The 17622-nt window shown below is 36.6% G+C and overlaps 1 protein-coding gene across 6 annotated transcripts in view; it reads right to left on the reverse strand.

Moving 5' to 3' along the window:
* Positions 1–234: 234 nt before the first annotated feature.
* ubr3 (ubiquitin protein ligase E3 component n-recognin 3) overlaps positions 235–17622 on the reverse strand; it is an 83256-nt gene continuing 65868 nt past the window's right edge. For 2 of the 6 annotated variants that reach the window (XM_067408835.1, XM_067408831.1), the window contains 7 exons: positions 12675–12799; positions 10577–10684; positions 8487–8612; positions 7055–7231; positions 6421–6630; positions 6191–6330; positions 236–3816 (listed from right to left, as the gene is read on the reverse strand). In XM_067408835.1, the coding sequence (XP_067264936.1) occupies positions 3699–3816; positions 6191–6330; positions 6421–6630; positions 7055–7231; positions 8487–8612; positions 10577–10684; positions 12675–12799 (1004 nt within the window). In that variant the 3' untranslated portion in view covers positions 236–3698. Of the gene's footprint in view, positions 3817–6190; positions 6331–6420; positions 6631–7054; positions 7232–8471; positions 8613–10576; positions 10685–12674; positions 12800–17622 lie in introns of all 6 variants that reach the window. The other 4 variants (XM_067408832.1, XM_067408830.1, XM_067408834.1 and 1 more) reach the window with 3 other exon arrangements.

Genomic DNA, 17622 nt, shown 5'->3' on the forward strand with positions numbered 1-17622 from the left:
ACTCTTCTTATTAAATTATTTAATATTGTGTTTCAGTAGTGACAAATTTGGGGAGAGGAAAAATATTCCAAAAAACTTTCTGAAAATACAATATAGGAATTAACTGCATATTTTTTTCCAAGACGTTTCAAACTGTGACTTTCAACCAATTCTGTAGAATGACCAATAAACAATCTTTGCATAACCAGGTGGTGAGAGCAGTAACTCTAATATAGATAATACACATTTAATGACGTTCATTTATAACGCTTTATAAAAACACACAGACAAAGGCATTTCAGAGCATCTGTATATTTTATTCACATATGTTACATTTTGCATTAAATGTCATTAAAAGTCACCCTTTCAGAGATGACATCATAAAGTCTGAATCAGCACCTACAGTAATGTACTGTATTACTGCCTGCCTGACAAGCATCCACCGCAGGAGAACACACCAGCATTATCCACCCATCACACTTAGCACAACTGTCTGTCTATACAAAGTGGGGAAAGAAAGAACTCTCAAAAGGGGGGAAAAACAGAAAAAACAGCAGCATGCAAGAAATAAAGACAAAATAACAAAAAGAAGCTACCTTCAAGTGCACTGAAAACATCCTCCATCCAGCATGGCATGATTGCAGCAATGATAATCAACACCTACCAATCAAACTGATCAATACAAACCAAACATGCTTTTCCTGGTGTGTGTGTGTGTCTGAATATGTATGGGGTTTTGGGGGGGTGCTTGTATGTCTTCAATAAGAAATAAAGAAAGTAAAATGCCCTCGATATTACATGTCCCTGTAATTGCACTAAATATAATTTTCACAAGGACATTTTTTGGATTGTGACACCAGCTCTTGGGGTCACACAAGGCAAATCATTATAATGTTTAAACTGGGAATATTTTGTTTATGTGAAGCTTGATCTGAATTTTAAGGGGGAAAGGATGAAAAGAGGAAGTGCTTAAACTAGAGTTGTCAAGTACAGACTTTGGTACCGATCGGTACTGAAATTCTAAAAATGTTACTGATTCGTAAACACCTCCGATTGGCCATTGTGTTCACGATCTCAACGTATGTCTGTGATTGGCTGCAACGATCAATGCAAGGGAGCGTTTGAATTTGAAAGCAGGTGTTTATCAGCGGACTGGTTTGTGATAGATGCCTGCTTTCAAACACTGCCATGTGTAAGCGCTCGGTGAAGAGCTTCATTGATGATTATTTACAACGCTTTTAAAGCGTTGATCGTTGTAGCCAATCACAGAGGTATCTGATGAGCACGTGAACACAATGGCCCAATCAGAGGGCTCAATGCACTACCTTTTTAAAATTCCAGTACCGATAAGGTACTTCTGAAACCTCAAACTGCTAACAGAGAAGCTGCAGAAACTGTGCGCCATACTATACAGGTCCATCACCGGACTGGGCTGTAATATTACATTTGCTGTGATCCAGTTTAACGCATTTTCAAATTATTAACATGTGCATACATAATGCCCACTCCATAGTAACATTACACAATCAAAGATGGTCCGAGGACAGAGCCTTGAGGAACACCGCATTTATCAGACTGGAAAACTAGCCTTCACTAAATGTCTATTTGTATAAAGTACCAAATTACTTTTTTTCCTTTCTTTTTTGATAACATTAAAACATTTTTATTTTTTTTTATTTGGTCTGATTCTTTTGCACAAAGGAGACACACAACCTGGCCGAGTTCAAACACTTTAGATCAGGAATTCAATATCTGAGTGAGGTGTGCATCAAATTAATATCACAATACTATCTTTAAACAAGAAAACTTCACAACCTGCAAAATCGTAGAGGAGAAATAAGACTCAGGCAGCCAGTAGCTACAAAACACGAAGTCAAGAAAATTATTACTAAGAGCTTTCTTAACTTCAGAGGTTTGTTGCCAACTGAGCCTGTAGATACATAAGCCCAAGAGGACATCTATATGAGCACAGGAGTTGTGTGACCAGAGCTCAGTGTAATGGAAAACACTGCCCCCTATGGACCATCTGACACCAGTCTAGGCATTATCATGTAATTAGAATATGGGAAAGACAATCAAGACCTTGAGTGACAACTGACTTGTTGGGTCTGTGGTCAGATTTTTAGGCTATAGTGAGGTGAATCTCAAGAAACTTGCCAAAAACATACCCTTAGTCAAAAATTATAAATTATATTTTGCATTAAAAGCTATAAGCTTATTTATTTTATTTTTTTTAGAACCATTTTTTTTGCATTGCATTATTTTCCTGACAATTCAAGCACATCTGAAGACTCTTTACAGTAAAGCCAAAACACTACTGAGAATCAAGATGAATTGCATTAATGAGAAATGTGTTTGACTGTGATGAAAATGATGCAAAAAAAGCTATTTTCTTAATGCAAAAATATTTTGGTAACACTTAAAGCCTTTATGTACAAGTATTCATAATGTATGTTATAATGCATTATATCTTTTCATAAATAATTATAACCAAATAAATGTAACCAATAATCATTGTTACATCTGAAATTGGTTTGTCATGTGTTTTACACTTTCTAAAGGTGTAACAATGAATATATAAGTATTCTAATGCATTTCAACTGTGGTTACAATTATTGATGAGAACAAAGAATGTATTATAAAGTGCATTACAAGGCATAATTAAAATACTTGTATAATGCATTATACAGTATATAAAGGCTTTAAGTAAAGTGTTACCATTTTTTCTTTTTGATTTTACTTGTATTTATTCTTTTCAAACGGCCTTGAGTGAGAAAAGGATAACCTTTATGCGAGAAAAAGAGCCACAGACCATAAAGACTTGTTCTGTCTCAAGCCATTAAATATAATGTGCCAAGAAATGCTGTACAAGGTTGCAGGGGAATATTTTTTATAATAAACTCAACAGACCAGCCAACCACCATCAAACACAGAGCCTTCATTAGAAAAAAAGAAGAAAAAAAGATGAAAATTGTAAAAATATATTTTTTTTTTACAAAGGTATAATTTACTTTTTTTTTTTTTTTTTCAAACAATGAATAGCAGCACTTTTTAAATATTAAAATCTTTTATCTGAGACTACAAAACAAAAACAAAATAAAATACCTGAGGATGACTGCAACTACACCTTGACTCAGAGACAAATCGTGCTTTAGCTCTAATGCGTTTATATTTTGTCTCATACACTGCTTTTCAACCCACAGTCAGTCTTATGAGATGTGTTTAAACTTAAATAGCATGACATGACATCACATCGCACTGGTCATGGGGTGGTGGGGGGATATGTTGAGAGTCTTGGTACCTTTAGCATTCAAGGTTTTGATATCTGTACATGATTTGTTTAACATTGGTCAGAATAGTTTTTTTTCCCCAAGAATCTCTCTCCTCAAAAATCTCTGTTTTCCAAATATTAGCATTTTTTTCACTTGTGCGTCTAACAGGATTGATACAAATTAACTCAGTGTGCTTACACTGTGAGCTTGCTGGGACAAAACAAAATTCTCCCCTATTAATCCACACGAAAAATCACTTTTAAACACACGCACGCACACGCTGTTAGTCATTAGGCTTGATTGTACACTAAACTTCACATGAACCCAGGCTGTGGCCAACTCAATGCAGGTTTTCTTTATATTACACGACAGAAATCATCGGAGGACGACACAGAGGCTTGCGCTGACATCATGTGACCTGTCCTCTCCAGGATGTGGGCTGCAATGTTAAAGTCCATTGTAGTGGGGACCCCAGCGCTTGTTGATGTGGTCGAAGGTGTGCGAGACCCACTGCTGCTCCAGGACGCGGTATCTCTCCTCACATAAATACAGAGGCTTGCCTCGACTACAGAACAGGAAAGATCAGGAGGTTACAGCAGGCATAACAGGGCAATGAAATCAAATAAATGACTACTTGAGCAGGGTCAGAAATCAATGGGGCACCAAATGTCACCAAAACAAACAAAAATGCTCCTCAAATTCAAAATAAGTGCCCCTGTACAAATAAAGTAAATATATTTACAGCTGTCGCTGTGAATGAAAAATGTTGAATTTGAGGCTGTACATTTAGATCTGCTCACGTTGCATCAGATTTCATTTTTACACATTTTTAATGGAGCATTTGCCACATTATAACAATCACATTTCTGTTGAGCTTATGAATTCTGCACTCTGTGAATTCTCTCATCATAAACAACAAAGAGCAGATACGATGCAAATAAGAGATTAATTTTATGGTGTAGACAGCTTCAGTGATTGAGTGAACATCAATTGTCTTCAAATAATTAAAGGTGCCCTAGAACCCTTTTTCACAAGATGTAATATAAGTCTAAGGTGTCCCCTGAATGTGTCTGAAGTTTCAGCTCAAAATACCCCATAGATTTTTTATTATTCAATATTTTAACTGAATATTTTGGGGCATCATTAAAAATGCGCCGATTCAGTGTGTGTCCTCTTTAAATGCTCGCGCTTCCCGCCCCCAAGATCGCGACTCTATAATACCTTGCATAAAGTTCACACAGCTAATATATAACCCTCAAAATGGATCTTTACAAAGTGTTCGTTATGCAGAATATCAAATCATGTGTAAATATAGTATTTATTTGGATGTTTACATTTGATTCTGAATGAGTTTGATGGTGCTCCGTGGCTAAAGCTAACATTACACACTGTTGGAGAGATTTATAAAGAATGAAGTTGTTTATGAATTATACAGACTGCAAGTGTTTAAAAATGAAAATAGCGACAGTCTTGTCTGCGTGAATATAGTAAGAAACGATGGTAACTTTAACCACATTTAACAGTACATTAGCAACATGCTAACGAAACATTTAGAAAGACAATTTACAAATATCACTAAAAATATCATGTCATCATGGATCATGTCAGTTATTATCGCTCCATCTGACATTTTTCGCTATTGTACTTGCTTGCTTGCCTAGTCTGATGATTCAGCTGTGCACAGATCCAGACGTTAATACTGGCTGCCCTTGTGTAATGCCTTGAACATGAGCTGGCATATGCAAATATTGGGGGCGTACATATTAATGATCCCGACTGTTGTGTCACAGTCAGTGTTATGTTGAGATTCACCTGTTCTTCGGAGGTCTTTTGCACAAATCAAATTTACATAAGAAGGATGAAACAATGGTGTTTGAGACTCACTGTTTGTCATTTCCATGTACTGAACTCTAATTATTTAACTCTGCCGAGGTAAATTCAATTTTAAATTCTAGGGCACCTTTAACGTGCATACATAATGCCCTCTCCAAAGTAACAGATTACACAATCAAAAATGGTCCAAGGACAGAACCTTGAGGAACACCACATTTATCAGACTGGAAAACTCAAGCTGAACTGAAGTCATGGACTACTTTTAAGTAGTTACTTTTTTAAGTTTCAAAACAGTAATTTAAAAATAAAATTTTTACAGTTTTTTAAAAAATTTGAACAATTTATTTTTTTAATTTATTTTTTAAATTTTTTTTATTTAACCAGGAAAGACCGGAAAGAAAAATGTTAAGTAGCACAACTGTTTTCAACACTGATGATAATAATAATAATCAGAAATGTTTCTTGGGCATCAAATCAGCATATTAGATTGAATTCTGAAGGATCATGTGACACTGAAGACTGGAGAAATGAAATAATAAAATTCAATAAACAATAATTCAGCTTTGCATCACATGAATAGATTACATTTTAAAACATATTCAAATAGAGCAGTTATTTTAGTTTGTAATAATATTTCACAATATTACTGTTTTTACTGTATTTTTGATTAAATAAATGCAGTCTTGGAGGGCAGAAGAGACTTCTTTCAAAAATGTTTCAAAACTTTTGACAGGTACTGTATATGTGTGTCACCTTTGAGCAGCATTAAACACAAAATAAACAAATGCCATGCCAGATGCCACTTCTGTTCCACCTTTGCAGTGTAAAGACGGCTTTTGTTGATGTTGATACCTTTTTTTTTATTAACCAATAGTATTCTAATTGATGTAACTGGTTAAAGTATTTGACATGAAAGACAACACAGATATATTAAATATGTTAATAGTTAAAATCGCCCTTGCAAATACAAAAATTGACCCAGGAAATCTATTCCAGGGGGCATATATTGTCCCTTAAAGGAAAAGGAAATTTCTGACCCTGCTTCTGAGCCTCTCAGAATGAAATCTAGGTGCAATATCTGGCCATCAGAGCAGCAAGAGCTTTACCGTAGGTCTCTGTCCTCCTCTCCATGAGCGTCCAGATACACGGACCCCCACAGACAGAAGCGATGCCCTCGGATGATAATGATGACCGAGGCGTTTACCAGCAGGAAGATACCGGTTGCTGCTCCACAGTGCTGGGAGTGCTTTGGATTAAAATATATATATAAAATTATAATCACCATCATCAATGTAAGGGTAATTCAAACAGCTTTCAGCATTTGCTAAATACTCACCAGCACACACTCACAGACGCCCTGCTGTTTACAGCAGTGACCCTTCAGACAGACGAACGCGCCGCACACCAGGCAGAGCGCAGGGTCTTTGGGGGTCTTGCCGCAGCTGGTGCAGGATTTCCTGTGGTAGTACTGGAAAATGGTGTTGTAATTGTCTGGGAGGTGCAGGAGGCGAGGGGCGGCCCACTGCGGATCCTGAACTAACAAAGACTGAAGAGAGACAAGAAAAATCACTCAGATACCAGATTAATTTAATTAATGTCTCGGCCCTGCTCAATGTTTGACTGAGTCACTTAGATTAGTATTGTTTAAAGGGGTCATGACATGGGTTTTTATTTTATGTTCCTTGAGGTTCACTTATAATGTTATTTATAAGATTTTTGCACACACAAAAAGAAATTGTCAAAAAAACAAAAAAAACAAACAAGGCATTTCTCATGTCATGAACCCTTTAATTTGTATTTTTGCAGCATGAAATCTTATTGGTTCAAAACCTGCTCGGCAATCTTGTATATCAATTATGATGGTCAAAGTGGTTAACAGTAATAAAGACAACAACTGGTTAAAACACTGGTGTTAGCAACACAGAATAAAACAGGCTTTACGAAGAAACAAGACACAAACAGATACCGACCACAGACTGCTGGGAGGGTGAACTGGACAGAGCGATGACCTCTGAACACCACTGGTTAATCAGATCGAAAGCATTCAAGTTCCACTCCAGACACGCTGCGCTGCTCATGGATCCACTGGACTGAACAGAACCAGCCAAACTCAGACAGCCGGTCAGCAGAGAAAACTCCTCCTCCACCTGTGACGAGAGACAGCCGTGAGTCTATCAACTGTGCTGAATGAGAGCGAATACTCACAGGCTAAACATGTGTAAATACGTATTTAACCATATTCTGGGGACAAATTTGTACCAAGATGTGAACTAAATCCCCAAAAACCTCCACTTGGGGATTCATTTGTAAAAGCACACAGCAAAATCCCCAGAGTTAAATCAACTCTGTGCAGAGTATATATGGTCCCTCTCTAAATAGTGTTAAAGTAACACAGAAGCAGAGTTAAAGTTAATGAGATAATTAAGAGATTAACTAAGTGATGATTGAACATTAGTGATGAACACCTGCTGTTAAAGGGTTAGTTCACCCAAAAATGAAAATAATGTAATTTATTACTCACCTTCATGTCGTTCCACACCTTCATTCATCTTCGGAACACAAATTAAGATATTTTTGTTGAAATCTGATGGCTCCGTGAGGTCTTCATAGGGAGCAATGGCATTTCCTCTCTCAAGATCCATAAATGTACTAAAAACATATTTAAATCAGTTCATGTGAGTACAGTGGATCAATATTAATATTATAAAGCGACAAGAATATTTTTGGTGCACCAAAAAAAACAAAATAACGACTTATTTAGTGATGGCCGATTTCAAAACACAAAAAATCGGATGACACGCGTTCTGAATCATGATTCGACACAGAAGAATCATAACGCTCCAAAGCTTCCTGAAGCAGTGTTTTGAAATCGGTCATCACTAAATAAGTCGTTATTTTGTTTTTTTTTTGGTGCACCAAAAATATTCTCGTCGCTTTATAATATTAATATTGAACCACTGTACTCACATGAACTGATTTAAATATGTTTTTAGTACATTAATGGATCTTGAGAGAGGAAATGTCATTGCTGGCTATGCAGGCCTCACGGATTTCAACAAAAATATCTTAATTTGTGTTCCGAAGATTAACGAAGGTTTTACGGGTGTGGAACGACATGACTGAGTAATAAATGACAGAATTTTCATTTTTGGGTGAACTAACCCTTTAACAAGTGGGATCACTGAACAAAAGGGAAACATAAAACTTCAATTGACTTTAACTCTGCTTCAGTGTTACTTTAACACTATTTAGGGAGGGACCATATGTACTGTAAACAGAGTAGATGTGCAGTATAAAATTTAAATAATATATATATATTTTCTGTTATGGTGTTAGGGTTAGGTTATAGTATTTATAACTGGCTGTACAGTATATAAAACAACAGACATCTATGCAGTGCACCTGGCAGCCGGGTAAGCTGTCTCCATACAGGTGATGTTGCAGTAAACAGGACAGTCTCAGGAAGGGCAGACAGAACTGCTGTAGGGTGAACTCAATGGACTGGGGAGACCACACACTGGAGCTCAACTACAGAGAGAAGACATCATTAATAACAGCTCATTCCCTGTTGATAAAGCCCTGATAAACAGCCGGCCGTGGTGATTGGCTTTGAATGAATAAGCTTCGGTGAGCTGCAGATTACTATTTAATAGATAATTACTCCTCTATGGCTGATTCTCATGAAACTGTGTGTTTTCTATAAAACTATATAGATATGTTGTTATTCAAAAAAATTTTTTTTAAAGAAATTAATAATTAAATTAATTTTATTCAGCAAGGATACATTCAAATGTTCAAAATGTATTTATATGTTTTATAAATATTTCTATTTCAAATAATTGCTGTTCTTTTTAACATTCTATTAATCAAAGAATTCTGAAAAAAAAAGTATCAATTTTTCACAAAAATATTAAAAAATAATAATTAGAAATGTTTCTTGGTGAGCTTTGGTGAGCAGAAGAGACTTATTTTCTTTTGAAGGGTAGAGTCCACATATACTGTAGTCCTTGAACATAATCAATTTAGTGTACTATCTTAGATTTGTAAAGTGTAAAATGTTCCAAGTTAAATTTGTTTTACTGTAAGGTATAATGATTTAAAAAAAAGAAAAAGAAAAAAAGATCTAACTTCCTGGGAAATAAAATGACTTTTTGCTGCCTTGTCAAATCAACAAGAGAAGAAAGTGAATGTACTGTCCCACGGTGACACATTTGCAAGAGACATTCAACAATGGGTTTTTGGATACTTGTTTACACACACTTCTTCAATAAAAAAAGATTCTTCAATCTGAACCTGCTGTTCCCTGAACTACATATCCTCATCATTACTACTGATGCTGAATTTGTAAGTTAATGACATCAGGGACCAATATCTGTCCAAAAAAAATTGCTTTGTAAGTTTAGTCAATCTCATAATTTCTATGTACTTGAGTTAAATCATAATTGTCAGAACCAGAAAAGATTACTACAGTATTGTTCAGAATATAAGAGTGTTTTTTCTTGGAAATACATCTGAAAAAATGGTGTCGTCTTATATTCAGGGTCTAGACTTTTACATGTCAATAATACACCTGCAACAATAGGGAGTGTCAAATACATGTAAAACAAATGTGTCCTCCAGGACTGATAAGCGCAGTGGAGTCAAACAACTCTCATTAACCAAGAAATATGGTCTGTCAGAGTGTAATGTTAGAAGATGCCGAGCCTGAAAAGATGGTCTTAAAAATGCTAATAGTCAAAGAAAAGAACACTGCGGTCTTAAAAGCAGCCGCTTCCAAGAGATTGACGGGCGGGTGTGTCGGTGCGTGGCCTAGGGAAGAAATGAGGGGCTGCCCATAACCAGAGCCATCATCTAGCTGAAGGATATCGCCCAAGAGCTGAACGTACCCACCAGCGAGGCCCTCATTTCTTGTTTTGGCTGCGTGCTGACACGTTAGCTTGTTGATTTCTCCGAAGCGGCCGCTTTGATGCGGCATAGGAATGATAAACAAGTTTTGCCCAGCACTTGCCCTCTGACTTCAAGGAGAAACTGATGTATTTTCAGCGCTATGTGATTGGCCTAAGGAAAAATCATTCATATCCCCTGGATCAGATAGGTAATGTGAATCAAACCGCTGTGATTTCTGACATGCCAACATCTGTCACTGTACATAAGAAAGCTATTGTGAGTTTTACTGGAAATGAGAACTACAGGTTATTTTTATGGTATGCCTTAAAGTTTTCATGTGATTGTTGGTATATTTTGCCAGTATTTACCATACTTTCAGTATAAAATTAAAAATTAAAACATGCAATATTTTCAAATAAAATCATTTTCTTTATAAAAGACAAGATTTGGTCCTCAAAATGCCTTTTTCCAAAAGGTACCTCTTGAAAAGGGGGGTCGCCTTTTAATCAGGGTCGTCTTATATTCAGAACAATATGGTATATAATGGTGTATAAAACTGTTCTGTAGTGCTGTGCGGCCCTTTCGTGATGCTGAAGATGACTCACCATTAAGGCTTCCTCGGAGTTGGTGTCGTACACATCTTTGGCCTTCGTCAGCTCAGAGATCACGTGACCCAGGAGAGACTCCCATGATTTGTCAGAGTTTGGCATATTCTGCGTATCGAAATAGCATTGAACATTATAAACTAGAGTAAAAAAAGTGCTTTTTACTCCTTCCAGACTGGAATCTATGGAAGCTTGTTTCCACCACTGAATAAAAAAATTAAAAAACGCACTTGCGATAGGTAATAAACATAAAAAAGGTAATAAACTCAACTATTTTTCTCGCAATTGCCAGTTATCTTGCAATTTTTACTTTTTTCTTGCAATTCTGAATATTCTCATCAGAATGGCATGATATAAACTAGCAATTGCAAGAAAAAGTCAGAATTGCAAGTTTATATCTCGCAATTATGAGAAAAAAAGTCAGAATTGCAAGATATTAACTCACAATTGCGAGAAAAAAAAAAGTCGCAATTATCTTTTAAATTGTTTTACTCTGTGGCGGAAACAAGTTTCCATAAGATTCACTGTCATTGTACTAACTGGATTCAAATACTGTATATTGGCTGTTTCTCAAAACCTAGTGAGCTGACTACCTAGACAACATTGTTGGCCATCACAAATGGATTGAACATTTCAATGCACCTATAAAGCCCAAGTCTGCTGTCTAGGAAAGAAACTTGCTAGGTTTTGAAACATCCTGTGTGTTTTAAACTGTAGTCAGCAATTTGCAAAAGCAATGAAAGTTCCAGGCAGAGAGAGATGTTAATTAAAGCAGTCTGACTAATGACATCAAACTCTTCACATTAGTCCATTTATTTCTCATAAAGCCCCTCTACACCAAAAATAGACATTTAAAGGACTATTGAACCATTGCTAATGATCTCTTCTGTGCTAATGAAAACCTCTGAGTGAGATTTATCTGAAGGACTTTTCCTGTAGCATCTTCTCGCTCTGGGTTATCTGAAGATTATTGCCAGCACTCCCCTAAACAAACTGGGACATTAACATATTCTGTCTTAATAAAATGAGCTTATCTTATAGGTCTTAATGTGCAATTTAATCATTATAAAATAGATAGTTCTGCTTTGGAATAGCCAAATAGCCAATCAAATCACTGCACTGAAAAGCCTGGTTGCGATCCACCAGTTTGTTTGACAAGCTTACTGAACTTTCAGACACATACAAAGACACATCCTTTTTTTGGGGAAATTTCTTTAAACTATAAAAAAAGTGTTTATTGAACATGAAATTCGGAATAGGTGTCCAGAGTTGCTAGTTAATGGAGTTTCGTTCATTCCGTTCCCTTAAATCAGCCAGTAACCTCGAAAAAAAATTAAAGCATTAGGTTAGACTTGTTATTTGGCATTGACTTTGTTTATTTTAAACTTGTGATATTTTCTCCATTAAATAAAAATAAATATAGAAATAAAGCATGTGTGTTTGGGCAGTTTTCATTAACACTAGATCCATATTTAGGCAATTACATGACATTCTCAATGGCTGTATGCTTCACCGCCAGAAAATCTGAGGATGATTTTGATGAATTTCCTCTGTAAATATATATCTACAGTTAAACATCTGTATACTAAGAGCGAATTATTTGAAAAAGGATGCTGAATGGTTTCAACATCTCTATGCTCTGATAAATAATAAATAATTAAGTTAACTTTATTTTAAGAAAAAAACACTTACCCCTGTTTGCATCTGCAACTGTAACACATTTTTCCTGTGTGCTAATGCCAATTTTCATGACTGGTCAACTTCTTGACACTTGATTTCCTCTTGTTATTTCACAAATTTCTCATCTTCTACTGTTATATTTAGTATTTCAACATAACCTGATACAGAAATTTGTGCTTACTGACATTTGATAAACTATGGTACATGCAAAGTAATTTATTCCAAAATCATAAAGGGACATTTGGTCCATCATTTTGTTTGATGGACACAAAGCACCAGCCCTTGAAAAGTGGTAGGCATGGTTAATCAATCTTTAAAGTCAATTGGCTGACGTATGCGTAAGAAAGCTTTTTGATTGGCATTTGGCTGGATGTGTGATTGGGTGAGATGGTTGTGATGTGTAGCTCATTGGCCGCACCTTCTTGGCAGCTCCTGTGTTGCTCCAGGCGAGTCTCTCCTCACGGCTGAATCTGATGGACAGAGCGGCCAGAGCCTGTGTGTACTGCAGACTGTACAACACCTTCACCACACACGTGAAGTGCTCTGCACACAAATACAACACACAACATGCTTATCATCGACACAAGATGTATTATCTTAGCATGTTGAAAAACATGACATTTAAACAGGCTTTCACTTTATGTTCATGGACATACTGTTCATGATTCATCTAAATATGACTTAATTAAGATATGACGAAAGAAAAACATTCTATTTCACTCATATTCCATAAGATTATGACTGTTGCACATTTCTAGGTAAACATTTCATCACTTAAGGGGTTAGTTCACCCAAAAATGAAAATTCTGTCATTAATTACTCACCCACATGTCATTCCAAACCTGTAAGACCTTCATTCATCTTCAGAACACAAATTAAGATATTTCTGATGAAATCTGAGTTGGGCAATGTCTACCAAATTGGCATCAGACAATGTCTACAGTGAAACAAGGCGAAGGACGATGACATCCAGGGGGCTTCACGTTCTTATTTGGAGCGTTAAGCTCAACTTCCATTGGAATGAATTAAAAACGCTTGCTCTGCGCTAATGGACAAGAACTCATACAAGCTGGAAGGGCTTGAACGAAGTGCATTTGGCTTTAGATAAAACCACTAGAGTGCTGAAATATCATTACCACAAACAATCCTGAGTGCTTGTAGTGTGATCCACACTGCTGTTTTGACGCGCTGCTCGCTTCAACTAGAAACGGTAAAATGGTGCTACCAGATGGAAACATCTTCAAAAAGTTCTTAAAGAGATCGTAAAATTAATCCATATACATATAAACGAAGTGGTTTAGTCCAAATTTTCTGTAGAAACACGATCGCTTTATACGATGAACAGACTGATTTAGGCTTTTATTTACATCCATCAACGCACACATCTGATACGGTAAACGTAAGCTCAATCATGCTTGCTTGACGTGATAGTAGTTGTGTGGACTGTCAATGGAGGGACAGAAATCTCTCAGATTTCATTTAAAATATCTTCATTTGTGTTCTAAAGATGAACGAAAGTCTTAAGAGGTTGGAACGAGATGAGGGTGAGTAGATGATGACTTTTTTGGGTGAACGAAGCTTTCTCTGAGAATTGAACTACTGTTCAAACAACAGGAAGGCTAATGTAATTTATTTATACCAATATTCAAATTCTTCGTGTAACTTTATGAACTTAATGTTGCCACAATGTTAACAAATCTAATTTACCAGTAAAAGTGGTATTAAATCTAATCTCAGCCACTGTTAATGAAACTGCTTCATAAAACACACAAAGTTTACCTTATACAGAGTAGACAGCATATTTAGGGTGCGTTCACACTTGTAGTTCGGTTCATTTGGTTCGGACCAAAGAAGAAAAAAAAAAACATTTAGTCCTGGTCCGATTAGCGTTCAGATTGGCAATTTTATCACCGAACCAAAAGATACTGAACCTTGAGGCATAGGGATACATTCACAACCTAATTGATCGGATTTTATGACGTATTGCCTATTTTGAGATGGAACTTACCTAACATCCAAAACAATGCTGTTTTCTGAGGTAAATGCGCTCGTTATGTGTGCGTAGCCTGCATGTGATGGTATTTTGGCCAGCTGAGAACTCGTGAAGAGCTTATAAAATGTGTAAAGTAGTCAAAACAGCGGCGGGAATCCATCCGTCACACACAAACGATCTGCTGCGTGGAGACGTGCGTCTGATGCCTGTCATGGGTAAACTCGCGACTATGACCAGAAAAACTGGCATGCATGAGTATTCTGTCCTTTTTAGGGTCTCGTCTTCCTGTTTTTGGTTCGGTTACATGTCTTTGGTCCGTGTTGCGTTCATATATCATTCGAACTACACCAGAGTTCGTTTGGAAGCAGACCGAGACCCATCTTTTCAGGAGTCTCTGTCCGCTTTATTGGTGCGCACCAGGGTTCGGACGGCAGCGTTCACACATGTTCAAATGAACCGCACTAACCGAGCAATCGCATCAGGGTTTGTTTTAATTGAACCAAACATGACAAGTGTGAACGCACCCTTAATGTGGCGAATGAAAACAAGGTTGTGAGGGATAGAAGAGTCAGTATATTAACAAACATGCTATAAGCTATAGTATTGTGTACATTGGTGTTGAACATTCAGTCAACAATACACTACTGTTTAAAAGTTTTTTTTTTATGTTTTGGAAGCAAGGCTGCATTAATTTAATGAAAATACAGCAGTATTGTACAATATTATTACAATTTAAACTAACTGATTACTATTTTAATATATTTTATTTATTACTGTGATGGCAAATTCAGTCTTCAGTGTCACATGATTCTTCAGAAATAATTCTAATATGCTAATTTGATGCTCAAGAAACATTTATTATTATTATTAATTAGGGATGCACCAATGCCAAGCTCATGTACTTCTACTTGTACTCATAAAAATACCCCCGATACCAAAGACCCGATACCAAAGACCCGATACCAAAGACCCGATACCAAAGACCCGATACCAAAGACCCGATACCAAAGACCCGATACCAAAGACCCGATACCAAAGACCCGATACCAAAGACCCGATACCAAAGACCCGATACCAAAGACCCGATACCAAAGACCCGATACCAAAGACCCGATACCAAAGACCCGATACCAAAGACCCGATACCAAAGACCCGATACCAAAGACCCGATACCAAAGACCCGATACCTCGCGTGACGCAAATGACAGAATTTTCCATGCGCAGAGACACCGGCGGCAGCAGCAGAAACAATGTCAGCCTCAGGCGTGTGGAAATACTACAAAATGAATGATGACAACACACACATTGCAAACTGCATGCTTTCAATCACAATTCATTATCGATTAGTGAAGGCGGGATGAGCGGAATCGCACTGAATGACACGGACAAGCAGTGCTCTCTCTCTCTCTCAGACAGCACGCGATCAGTTCTCCTCGCACCTGAATGGTCAAATGCACAAATAGTTGTCAAAATGTCCATCGTGTGGATTATCTCACATAAGTACAGTCGGTTATGGCTTAAGTGGACGTAAACATTTAGGTGAAAACAGGATGTGTGTCAGTATCCATGGATTCAGTCTTAAAGGGACCGTAGCCTATATTTGTTATTAATGTTAATAAAGCAACAAAAGATGTTAAATAAATGTATACATGGTAAATAAACCTACAGTATCTGAAAAACAAGTTTATTTAATGTGTATCTCTATAATATTTGTTGTATTGTTTGTAAATTTCTTTTGGTATAACAACATTTATATATTAGTAATTATGCCCTTTGAAGGTTATTGGACACTGTGAAACTTTAGTTCTTTAAGTTTGTGACAAGCACATAAAAATGATTACTATTTTTATTAATAATACCTAAATTCATTAGTCTCACTGTGCTGTGCTTGGAAAATTGCAAAATCACCCAAAAAAAAAAAAAAAAAAAAAAAAGAGAAATTAATAAATGTATAGGCATTGGTATTGGTGAGTACTAGAAAAAAAGTATCAGTACTCGTACCTTAAAAATGGTATCCCTATTATTAATGTTGAGAACGGTAGAGTACATTGAAAATGCTTCGTTCAATATATTTCCAGTGGTCAAGAATGCAGATATGAAAATTAAATGTGAACCAAGACCTTGAGACAGTAGGACAATTTAAACTGGATTGGACTTCTGTTCCTCACAAATTGTTCATACACAACAAATATGCTTTCTACTGTAACTAAAGTCTATGGATTGAAGCAGGGCAATAACTAGAATGTCATTCTATCAGTATATCTTTTTTTTCTCTCTACACCAAATTCTTACACTTTTACTTTAGTCTCCCCAAGCATAAATATCTCAGTTGCATCCTTGAATAAAAGCTTCTGTTCGAATAACAAGAAGCACAGAGACTCCCACTCAAACAGCTCTATAGACGGCAGAGCTTTCAAGAGAATCATGGGTCTTTTGTTAGGACACAAAAGTCAATCATGTGACTGTGTACAGAAAAAGATTTGATTTTTTTTGGAGAGGGTAATTAGCCCTTGTGTTCATGTAGCAGGTGTTAAGACCGGTTGTGTGATGAAAAGCCACACACACTCACAGATACAGACAATGACTCTCCATTAACATTCCTCACCATAGACAATGACACCTCACACACAGAGCAGTGTCTTTGTGACTGCACTAAGCTATTCTCGAACACATGCACAGCCCGTTTCTGTGCTAATTCAAGCTTTATTGTCTTGTGTCTTCAGACTGATGGACCCGAATCGATCCTCTGCTCACAATGACAAAACACATGATGCTTATTTGAGAGTCAATCAATGATCAACCAAGACAGTATTGGCCCATCTAAAGATGAATTCACACCTGAAGGGTATAGTGTGTGAGGAGGGGAAAGAGGAACATGTTTTTCTTAAGTGCTGTACATCTACTACAGCAATTGGTTTGCATTGTACATCACGACCGATGACATTCTTGGGGCCGAGTGGAATGGAGTTTCAGATAGAAATCATTTTCAACCCAAATAGTGCAAAGAGAAGCAGTTTTTTAACAATACAAGTCATTTTCAAGCAATATCTGTACCAACCACAGCAAGGAACGAGATCACATAGTAATTCTGCCTGAAATCAGAGACATTTCTAATCGAAATTAAATATACCTCGTCACTTAATGCTTTCCCTGCCAGCGTTTTTTTAAAAAAAAAGGTTGCCAGCCATCGCCATCAACACCCCAAAAACATCACAGTCCTGTACCGGTCACACTTTAGAATAGGGATATTCACTATTAACTACAACTTTTTCCCTCAAACTCATTAAAACTACTTTACTGCTTATTAATAGTTAGTAAGGTAGTTTTTAAGTTTAGGTATTGGGTAGGATTAAGAATGTAGAATAAGGTCATG

This window comes from Chanodichthys erythropterus, chromosome 14 (assembly GCF_024489055.1).
Source record: "Chanodichthys erythropterus isolate Z2021 chromosome 14, ASM2448905v1, whole genome shotgun sequence".
In the NCBI taxonomy this organism is placed as follows: Eukaryota; Metazoa; Chordata; class Actinopteri; order Cypriniformes; family Xenocyprididae; genus Chanodichthys; species Chanodichthys erythropterus.